The 11,621-nt window shown below is 39.4% G+C and overlaps 1 protein-coding gene across 1 annotated transcript; it reads right to left on the bottom strand.

Moving 5' to 3' along the window:
* Positions 1-3,933: 3,933 nt before the first annotated feature.
* Positions 3,934-10,750, bottom strand: Cxcl9 (C-X-C motif chemokine ligand 9). Its single transcript, XM_004647428.3, has 4 exons — positions 10,651-10,750; positions 8,832-8,958; positions 6,462-6,546; positions 3,934-5,538 (listed from the first exon to the last, which is right to left on the bottom strand). Exons 1-4 carry the CDS (start codon positions 10,712-10,714, stop codon positions 5,449-5,451), a joined length of 366 nt encoding a protein of 121 aa, XP_004647485.2. The 5' UTR covers positions 10,715-10,750; the 3' UTR covers positions 3,934-5,448.
* Positions 10,751-11,621: the final 871 nt, after the last annotated feature.

Here is an 11,621-nt window from a genome sequence, read left to right as displayed (position 1 = left end):
GCTCAGCCCACCAGGGGGCAGGGCTGGCTGGCATGTGGTGCTGGGGGATTGAACGGTGGTCCCTGTGTTTTGCTTAGCTTGTTCTAGGTAGGTGCTTTAGACCACTGAGCCATCTCACCAGCCCATTTGATTTTTTTTTTAACAGCTCTATCGCAGTATGTGAGAAGTAGTAAACTTTACATATTTAATGTGCATAATTTGATAAATTTAATGTATACTTTGATTATGGAAATCTCACCACAATCAGGGTAACAGACATATCCATCACCTCCAAAAGTGCACTGCACCAGGTGTGATGGTGCATGTCTGTAATCCTAGCCCTTGGGAGGCAGAGACAGGAGGATCATTGCAAGTTCAAGACCAGCGTGGGCTATAAAGTGAGCTAACGGCCAGCCTGAATTGCACAGTGAGACCCTGTCTCAAAAAGACAAAAACAAGCAAACAAAAGTGCCTTGTATCCTTTTGTTGTGTATAAGAACCCTTAGCACATCTACAGTTTCAACAAATTTAAGTGCCTAATACATTGACGGCAGGGACTATGCTGCGCAACAAATCTCTGGGTGATCGCACAAGTAGACTGCGCATTATACCAGTACTTAACCTTGCATGAGTATCATCTACTTCCTTTCTGCCTTCTAAACCTAACAGAGGTTCCTCTCTGGTTGTTCTAACCAAGAACCAGATAGGAAAAGAGATTCCAGAAAACGTCAGTCTCGGTCTGATCAAGATAACACAGCAAACCTGGCAGAGTAGGGAATGGATATGCGCAGAAGGAGATGAACTCAGTGTGCTGAGACACAGACAGAAGGTGAGGTTTAGGTTACACAAGCAAGGGGACCTTTGTGGGGAGCCCAGCTGGTGTCACTTGGGGCCTGGTAGGTCTTCTCTGTTTCATTTTAACTCTAAATTACAGGATTTTAAGCAAGTTGGTGGTATTCTGAGTTACTCTTTACAATGATGATTCTGGTTCTCATGAATGATATGAATGCAAGAGAAAAGTAGAAAAAAGAGGTAGCAGGGAAAAAACGCAGCTGTTGAGGTTGTTCAAAAAAGAGACAAAGAGGCCTGTGCTGTGAATGTGAAGGCTCAGGCAGGAAGGAGCTGTTAGGTCCTCATTTCTCTGATGGTGAGATATGGGACACTCTCCATCCACAGGAAGGTACAGCAGAGGTGAGTGGACGGGGAAATATGCTACTGTCTAAGCACTGAGCTCTCTCCTGAGCCTGTCTTTCTGACCCTGTATGAGAAGACTGAGGTACAATGAGGTTGCAGTACACTTCAACCAGTGCCATACAACTAACCAGCAGTGGGCTTCTGCTCATAGGCCAGGCAGCTCAAAAGCCAGACTCATAGCCCTTTCCACAGCACCCTATGGTCTCTCCAGTGAAGGCACTTGTGAGAAGTCATGTTCACTAGCTGGTATCTGCCCAAACATCACACTTGTCTGGCCTCTCACAGCTAGTTCAAATGTACAGGTTGACATTCTCTGTCCAATTTCAATTCTAAATTTGTCATATTCTCCACAAAAATGTTTTTGTCTCTAACCAAGCCCCTTAAAAGGCTGACCTGTCTTTTTTTTTTCTTTGAGAAACAAATATCAATGAGACAGTTTCAAAACTAATAGGACAGTTTTAATAATTAATACGTTGTACATTGTTATCTTCTTAGTGGTTATCCATCGTACAAGATGCAGACAGAATATCCTGTCCAAACACTGTTAGTACAAATCTTACTTCTCATTGAATTATTTTTTGCTTAGTCCTGTCAGAAATGGGTATTCCATTGGCATCTAAATACTACAGGTGTGTGAATTCTGTCCTGTCTTTATCTCAACATTACATCTCATTAGACAAAAGCTAAAAGTAAACAAATAAAAGACATAAGACAATTACTATTAAGCATGCAATAAAGGGTATGTTCAAGATATAAAAATAAAACCAAAAGAGGATTTGTTTTCTGATGAATCTCTATTTATTGATACCACTGTCCTTCAGGAAAAAAAAAAAACTCTCAAGGCACAAAGTACATATGCCAATACTGCTTTGAGTTTGTAAATTATTTGCTTAGAGTATATACATGTATCTATAAATCATAAGTGATCATAGTGTGAGCACAAATACATTTATCATAGTTACTTGGTGAAAGTATATACTGCAATACTGCTTTTAATTTTAAAATTATTTCTTAGAGTATACATAATTAATGATTATAATGTGAGCATCAATATCATAGATACTTAGTGAAAATATGTAGTCTTTGGTTATCATTATCCTGTGAGATGCAAGATAACTCGGTCACAAACTCTCCAAATATGAAACTTTTTAAGACTTTTTTCCCCAGAGAATTACATTGAAGGAACTGAAAAATTTCCCCAGTAATGATGCTTGGGAAGGGTCCTCAGTAGGCAGCACTCAGAATCATCTGCAGCATGAGACATGACAATATCTTTTCTTTCTTTCTTTCTTTCTTTCTTTCTTTCTTTCTTTCTTTCTTTCTTTCTTTCTTTCTTTCGTATTTTAAGACAGAGTCTACAGGGTCTCACAGTGTAAATCAGACTCATAGTGATCCTCCTATTTACAGGGGGTGAAGGCACTTGTGAGAAGTCCTGTTCACCAGCCGGTATCTGCCCAAACATCACACTTGTCTGGCCTCTCACAACTAGTTCAAATGTACAGGCTGATGTTCTGTCCAATTTCAATTCTAAATTTGTCATATTCTCCACAAAAGTGTTTGTTTCCCTAACCAAGCCCCTTAGAGGGCTTTCCTGTGTTTATCTCAACATTACATCTCATTAGATCCTCCTCAATCCTAGGGTTACAGGCATGCGCCACCACGCCCAGTCTCAATCGCTGGGGGTTGGGGCCGGCACAGCAGAGGAATGACAGTATCTGGGAAAGATAAGGCTTCAGTTCCAGGCAATGCACTCCTTTCTTCCTCAATTCACTGACCTCTCTATGGAAGTTTCCAAGCCCATATAAGCTAAGTGGGCACCAACAATCCCTCCACTAAGTTTGTTGTTCCTCCAGCTCTTGGAACCTTATTTTCCTTTTCTCTATAGTAGTTGGTGGGGTAACTGATAATCACAATTCACATCTGCTGCCGGGGATATAGTTCAGTGGCCTAAGCACCTGCCTGGCAAGCACAAGGTCCTGAGTACAACCCCGGTAAGGCAAAAAACAAAACCTGAAACAAATTCACATTTGCCTACATTGAGTTTTCAAAAAGACCTTGGCTACTGTGTTCTCTCACCATAGCCCACATCCCTGTAGCATATACTTGTTTTCCTGCTTTACCTGACCCAAATTCACTCAGCAGGGCATGTTTCTTTTCCTATCTAATAAGTGTATCATTGTTACCGTTTTCAATTTTTTAAAAAATTTTTAAAGAGTTGTTACCATTTAAAAAATAAATGTACTATTAATAAATGTACCACTGCTGCTAATTTTTAAAAAAATAAATGTACCATTGAAATGCTGTCTTAAAAAAATCTTGGCGGGCTGGAGAGATGGCTCAGTGGTCTAAAGCACCTACTTGGAACAAGCTTGGCAAAGCACAGGGACCACGGTTCGATCCCCCAGAACCACATGCCAGCCAGCTGCGCCCCCTGGTGAGCTGAGCTGGCCACACACACACACACACACACACACACATACACACACACACACACAATAAATAAATAAATAAATGTTAAAAAAAAATATTGGGGGCTGTCAGATAGCTCAGCAGACTAAAGCACCTGCTCAGGCTGAGCACAGCAGCAGGGATTCGATCCCCAGAGCGTCATGCTGGCCCCTCCCTGGGGCGAGCTGAGACGGCAACTGAGACTGGGTGTGGTGGTACATGCCTGTAACCCAAGTGCTTGGAAGGCTGAAAACAGGAGAATCACTGCAAGTCCAATCTATGTAGAGAGACCCTACAGACTCTGTACTAAAAATACATTAAAAAAAAAAACAAAAAACAAACAACTTGGTGGCTATCTTACTAGCATAGAAAGCTGGAGTTTGTCAGAAATGGTATTGAAGGAATTTTTATATTAAATGGAAGAAGGCTGGACTGACTAATCCTGTACCCCTTTTTGTTGTAAGATTGTATGATTTCAGATGTCTTGAATATTTTATAAAAAAACAGGCCAGAATATCCACAAGTATTCTAAAATGTGTTTATTTGTTAGAGAAGCCAAGTTAACTTCCTGTCATTACAATATGAGGATTGCTTTATCCCTGATCTCTGTAGTGACTGTGGCCAGAAAAAGAATAGAAGATATTATCAGGGGCAAGACAACATAGAGTAGCCAGGAAGACATGCTCTGATTGCCTTCTCTACATGTAATAACCATAACTGAGTTCCAGTCTTTTAGGCTTTGTGGCAGATTCGGGGAAATAAACTGTGGCTCCTACACTAGAGGAACTGAGAGTCTGATTAGAAAGAAAATTAACACACACTAATGAGAAAACAGGTGCTCACTCATATGCTAAGCACAAGGGAAATATGAATTTTAAGATGATTTGAGCATCTGAAAGGTTTTAAAAAATATTTTTATTTAGTTATTTGCAATGCCAGAGATCAAACTCAGGGCACTGCGCATTTTAGGCTCTGCCCCTGACTACACTCACTGCACTTCAGAGGAGTTTATTGAAGAAGTCCAACTTGAGCTGAGCTTTCAAGACCAGATCACTGGAACTAAGTAGAGAGAAGGCATGCCTGTGGGCAGCTGGGGAAAAGGCGCACAGCCAGACGAATGAGAGAGCATGACTTGTGCAGTGGAAGGGAGGCAGGCATGGAGTTGTGGCAGGACAGGGAAGAGCTTGCTTGATAGAAGCACAAAGAAACAGAGAAATAGTGTGGTCAGTGAGGGCAGGCAAGATGGACCCACATCACCTCGAAATTCTTAGAGAAGGTTCCCAAGGCCAGACACTGGTAATGTCCAAGTGTGGATCCCTGGAACAACCAGTGCGATCCCTCAGCACCTCATGTATGAGGCCTGCAGGCTGATTCAAATGCAGACACTGACAGCCACAGCAGTTTGGTGAGATCCAGCTCAGTTCCAAGCTATTTGGCTTACTGGTATGCAGGCAGGTGGGCCTCAATGACATGGGCCCTGTAATACTCTCTGGAGGCTGCAGGCTGAGGCCCTGGAAGCCCAGGCAGCTGTTGTGTGTGGGATGTGTCTGTGTGGACATTTGTGGATTATTAAACTGTGATGAAATTCAGTTGGCCAGTGGTGGAAGAGAAACAGCTAGTGCCTCCAACAAATTCTTAATTCTGAATTTTTAACATCAACTTTTCAGCTCTAGTTTTAATTTCATAATGATGCTTTACATTTTCTAGTCAAATCAACAAGTCCATGCTATTAGAGGCCATTTCTTCTTAGAATTATTTCAGTGTAATTAAAAACAAATTTTAACACAAGGTACTTGTTGGCAAAGTGGGTTTTTATGTAGTCCTCTTTTAACGAGGAACTTTGGATCTTTCAATCTTTACAGTTCTCTTGATTTTTTGAACTTTTTTCCCTTTCTTTTGCTTTTTTGCTTGGCTGACCTGTGAAGAAAGGGAGAAAAGGGTAATGTTTTTGAGTCTCACAATTTTTTCTTATTTACATTGTATCTGAACTCCCCCTGGTTGTGGTCTTTCTTTATTCTCAAAACTAATTTAAGCTGCCTTTCTCTCACAGGGTTCCTTTTGACTTCTCTATTTTGCTCATGTTGAGGAGGAACCAGTAGTATTTCAAATGCTTTTCTTTTGTCTATTCTGGTTTATTACTGTCCTCACTCCAGCCCTGCTTTCCACCTACTGGCCCCGACTGCAACCCTCTGAGGTTTATGCTATAATCATTTACTTTTTACTTATGAGGAGGTTTGAGGCTATGAGAGCATAACTTGCCCAAACCAAGAGCTGGTAGTCTGTCCAATTTCTAAACCCAGGCTCCCCACCACAGAGTATATGAGCTGCCTCCAACCCAGATCCTTAGCCTCTTATGCAGGATTCTTCCCACTTGGTCTTGGTTTCCTTTCTCACCTCGCTCTCTTCCTCTTTTCACATAAACTCCAGTCATATTATCTGAAGGTCCCTGAACATGGCAAGCTCTCTCATGATTCTCTTGTTCTTGCTGCTTCTCCCCCTGAGATTTACATATCTCTTATGATCCAAGTCAAATATGAGAATTCTTCCTTAACACTTTTTACCTACCTCTTTCCCTGAGCAAAGTTAATGACTCCTTCCTATATCACCTTCAAACGTCACATACATACCTTTATTTTATATTTCTCCCATTGCTACATATTGTTAAAGGATATCTGCTGCAGCAGAAAGGGTTTACATCTTATCGCTTTTGTGACTTCAGTGTTTACCATTCAATTAAATGCAATGTGAAAGGATGAAAATACATCTTAATGGCGCTATATACATTGTCTTTCAAAATTCACATCTAACAGCAAGATAATTTTGTTCCCCCTTTCACCAACCTGCTTCTTCCACTGTTTCACCAGTTGCTTCACTTTTGTGGAATCTGGGTTTAGACATGTTTGATCCCCATTCTTCTTTGTAGCACTGCCAAAGAAACAGCAGTGAGACTTCTTTTTCCATTACTAATTTAATATTTTTTAAAAGAAATAATGGTAATAACCATGAACTTGATGATGTTTCTAATTAACTTTAAAATATAATGTTTTCTTAAAACAAGTTAACTAGTTGCAAAATTTCAAGGTTTTTTTTCTCATTAATTTCTCTCTACAATCTGAGAATAAGAGTGGCTATTCCCTATATCATCTTTAACTTAGGTATCAAAGAGTTTAAAATATTCTTTAATATAACAATTCTAATCTCTAAAAAGGTATTTACTGGGAAAGAATTAAAGACAAGACTACCACAATAACAGTTTGACAACTGCAAAAATTTGGAAATAAGCTACATTTCTAACAACAGGATTGATCATAGAAAGTATGGCACACTCATCTGCCATTAAATTTGTCTATTACAATCACATTTCCAGGGCTGACAGTAGAACAGCAGTGATAGAACATGGCTCAAATGTCTATGTCTGATCCCCAGCATACAGACATAAGACAAAAGGGTTTTTTTCTTTGTTTTGTTTTCTCCAAATGCCTTCAGGGCAGGTTTGGCTGCCTTGAGTAGTGGGGATTGAACCACAGCAACCTGAGCCTGACTGCTTTGTTGAAGCAGCCACTTAAAGAAATGAGCTAAGGGGCAAGTCCCCTACAAACATAAGACAACATTAGAAAAAAATGACATTATTAGAGATTTACTGACATGAGAAGTGTACATAATTATAGTGTTAATTTAAAATGTAGATTACAAAGCTATATAGTAATCTGGGCCTCTAATAGCATTGACTTGTTAATTTGACTAGAAAATGTAAAGCATTATTATGAAATTGAAACTAGAGCTGAAAAGTTGATATTAAAAATTCAGAATTAAGAATCATTGGAGGCAATAGCTGTTTCTCTTCCATCACTGGCCAACTGAATTTCATCACAGTTTAATAATCCACAAATGTCCACACAGACACATCCCACACACAACAGCTGCCTGGGCTTCCAGGGCCTCAGCCTGCAGCCTCCAGAGAGTAATACAGGGTCCATGTCATTGAGGCCCACCTGCCTGCATACCAGTAAGCCAAATAGCTTGGAACTGAGCTGGATCTCACCAAACTGCTGTGACTGTCAGCATTTCAAGATGCTCTGTGGATGCCTGAAAGCTTGCGTGGTACCAAAACCTATTTTAGGCTGGTTTTTATATGTGGACACGATAAAGTTTAATTATAATTTAGGTACAGAAGGTAATTAACAATAAATAATATTAAAACAAAACAAATACAATAGTATACTATAATAAAAACTTAAAAGTAATTAAATGTTTTATTTCTGGAATTTTCCTTTTTTTTTTTTTTTTTTTTAGCAGAACCAGGGATTGAACTCAAGCCCTTGTGCTTGCCAGGGAAGCACTTATTCCTATGAGCCATCTCCCTGGCCCTTCCATTTGATATGTTTAGACCACAGTTGACTGTGTATAACTGAAACCTAGAAAAGAAAATTGGCAGATAAACAAAGACTACTATGTGGCATACGCTTTACATGTATAAAATATAAATTATAGGTGTATGCCACTATACCAAGGTAGGAGCCCATTTTCAAGACTCCTTGAATCTGTATATTCCTAGATCACAATCCAAATTAGCCTCAAATAAATGCCATTTTCTAAGTTCTTTCTTAGTTAGTTTAGTTTGTTTTATTTTATGCAGGGTCTCACTATGCAGCTCAAACTTGTAGTGATCCTCCTGTTTTCACCCTCCCTGGCGCTGGGATAACAGGCATGTGCCACCACTCCCAGACTTGGTCACTGGCTCAACGTGCCAGGGCAAGGCAGGCACGGCATGTGGCGCCAGGGCCCACCTCCCGGCCCCTGAGTTTGCCTATGTAGGTGATTAGCCCACTGAGCTGTCTCACCGGCCCTCATTTTCTCTATTCTTCATAAACATTTTCTACAATGAACATATTATTTAAGGAATAGAAACCACCTTGGTTTCTAATCTCTAACAGAAATTTAATTTTTTTTTTTTTTCAGAACTGGACTGGGGATTGAACTCAGGTCCTTGTGCTTCCCAGGGAAGCATTTATTCCACTGAGCCATCTCCCCAGCCCCCAGAAATTTAATTTTTAAGAGAAGAAAAAGACATGAGTGAATAGGTTTATGGAGGGGCTAATCATGTGAAATTTAAGTGTCTGCATCAGCAAGTACCACAGGATAATATTCATAGTAACTGTAATGTCCCTGACAATATGGGACATGCCACTTACGTTTCAGTTTTTACTTACATGATTTCAGTTTTCTCACATGAAGGACTTGGGGCAAATTGTTTAAGGTCTTTTAAAGATCTGAGGGAGATTTTATCACTGCCAGGGTTGATGCAGAAACATCGTCTACTTCCTATTAGTGGGGTGCCTGAGAGAAAGAGAAAGAGTAGAGTACAAACATTTAGGTCACTGTTTCCACTGGAGCAATCCATCAAAATGATGAATTTAACTTAGTCATGGTTTTTGCTGTTACTTACTAAGTGTTTGTAAATCTTCACCATAAGCTTTTAATGTGGGCATCATATCCATTTTGTGAAGATAAGGCTTAGGAGAAGTTAAGTAAAGAACAAAGATACACATTTTTTAGGGAGCAGGAATAGAGTTTCAGCTCAAGCCTGAGTCCAAAAGTTCTCAGCCACTTTCCATTTCTCTTTAGAGGAATAGAGATATTCACAATACTTAACAAATTCCCATTATATGTTAGACCCATTAGTACATTATTTATGCATGCTATGTGAACAAGTTTCTTAAGCAACTTCCAGATCCATTTTTATCTGATCTTGGTTGAATGGAATTCCTCAGGTATGGATAGAAAGTTCTGCTGATAACGAATTGCCACTTCCATCCATCTCTCCTGCCCACTGTCTAGATTTTTCAGTAGCATTTTTAAACTACTGAAAAAAAAAAAAAACTTTTTTGAGAGAATAATTTCATTAAAATTTTTTTTTTGCGACAGGGTCTTGCTATGTACTTAACACTGACCCTGAGCTCACTATATAGCCTAGGCTGGTCTTGAACTTGCAACAATCCTCCTGCCTCAGCCTCGGGAGTGCTGATTTTACAGGCATGCATCACCACCTGGCTTTTGGAAATGCTTTTTGGAAATTTTTAAAAATACATTATCTTCATGCTTTTTTTTTTCTTTCATTCAGTATGTATTTACTTAGCACTTACTACACCACCTTTTTTTTTTTTTTTTTTTCATACTGGGGATTGAATCCAGGGTCTCAAACTAAGTTGTATTCCCAGGCTTTAAAAAAAAAAGTTTTTATTTTGAGATAGAGGCACACTGAGTTGCCTAGGCTGGCCCCAAACTTGTGATCCTCCTATCTCAGCCTCCCCAAGTTTCTGAAATTATAGGCATGTACCACCATGCCAGGCATATGGAACACACAAACTACAAGATTTCCACTTTACAGATAAGGAATCTGAGTTCTAGAAAAGGCTTTTGGCTAAGGTAACATAAGTAGTTAGTAGATAGTTTAGGAGAACCTCTCCATTTCCTGGCTTTTCACTCAGTTAACCATAGACATATATATCAAGAAACAACAGCAATGACAAAATAATTTAGTACATAGAGAGTTTTTCATTTCATCATCTGATGCCTGGTTTCACATCCTTTAAACCACTCATTTGTATGAAATGAAAGTGAAACATATAGAGATTCCTTCTGAAATCTTCCCATTATAAATGTTCCAGCATTTATTAAACATTTACTAGGAATTCACACACCTAGACTGAGACTTTTGTTTGACTTAGCAGGCTCAAGTTCTGACCTTTGGATAATCGACTACCAATATGCTCTTGTAAGTGACTGTTCCTTTCTGATGTATACAGAACATTCATGGTTCATGGCTATCTGGTGAACCAAGAGGTTTTCTTTTCTTTTCTTTCTTTCTTTCTTTTTTTTTTTTTGTGGAACTGGGGATGGAACTCAGGCCCTTGTGCTTGCCAGGGAAGTGCTTATTCCACTGAGCCATCTCCCCAGCCCCTCCAAGAGATTTTCATAGTGATTCCCATGTCTAATTTCATTAATTCAGTATAACTCAAAACCCCTTACCTTTAACTTCAAACAGAATCAGGAAGGTGATGCCCAAGAGGAAAGCAACTCCATGCCCCTTCATTGTGGTGGAAGGAAATTCCACAAAGTCACTCTTATGATGAATTTCAAGCCTGAGAAAATCTTTAGAGAACAAGTTCTTGGGGATATTTATTTGGGAAATCCATTTCCCTCCTAATCTCTGATTGGCTGTTATCCTTAGCTGATCTAGTTAAACTAACCACACACTTGATTTTCCTGGGGGAAACCCTACTCTCAGATCCAAGGGAATTTCTGCTTGTTTTATTTCCATTTCATATAAATGGGTGCTTTATAATAAGGGATGTGAAATCAACAGCACTGGCAGCCTTAATAAACATATAGCTACTCACTTGGGTGAAGGGCTTGATGAAAATAGTATTATGCAATATGAGCTGGAAATGTGGTTTCCAAATGAAAAATGTTAAGTCCAGGTAAGCGATTCCTTTATTATTTATAACACACCTTTCTCTATAATAAATATCTACATTTATCTTGTATTTTCTATCCTACAACTTAAAGCACTTTAGTATCTTTAGGGACCCAGCTATTTTCTACTAGTTAGTTCCTTTTTTTCATTGCTGCCACAGTTTATTTTTTTTTTTTATTCTTAGGTCAATTAGCATAAGAGTTCACTTGTGATCAAGAGATCCAAATTAGCAGAAGCTGAAATAAAAACTTATTTCACTAAGGTAGAGGTGGTTATGTATTATGATTTGGCTCTAAAAGGCCCTCCCGAAAACTAATATGCTGAGAGATGGGGCTTCTGAATGGTGACTGCATCATGAAAAGTGCCTAAACTCAACAGTGGGATAATCCACTGATGGGTTCATAATCTGATGGCATTCTTGGGAGATAACAGAATCTTCCAGGGGGCTGGATTAAGAGCATAGGAGAGCATGCCCTTGGGACTACACTTCATCTCTGGCCTCTCTCCTTTTCCTAGCTACCAT

This window comes from Octodon degus, unplaced genomic scaffold (genome assembly GCF_000260255.1).
Source record: "Octodon degus isolate 3935 unplaced genomic scaffold, OctDeg1.0 scaffold00305, whole genome shotgun sequence".
In the NCBI taxonomy this organism is placed as follows: domain Eukaryota; kingdom Metazoa; phylum Chordata; class Mammalia; order Rodentia; family Octodontidae; genus Octodon; species Octodon degus.
Note: the sequence above shows the minus strand (reverse complement) of the source record. Positions and strands in the feature narration are given on the sequence as shown.

Excerpts from the sequence above, each read along its gene's own strand:
- Cxcl9 (XM_004647428.3), bottom strand. The coding sequence starts at position 10,714 with ATGAAGGGGCATGGAGTTGCTTTCCTCTTGGGCATCACCTTCCTGATT. Across the intron at positions 8,959-10,650 it reads GATTCTGTTTGAAGTTAAAG|GCACCCCACTAATAGGAAGT; the intron begins GTAAGGGGTTTT and ends TCTTTCTCTCAG. Across the intron at positions 6,547-8,831 it reads TGTGAGAAAACTGAAATCAT|TGCTACAAAGAAGAATGGGG; the intron begins GTAAGTAAAAAC and ends TTTCTTTGGCAG.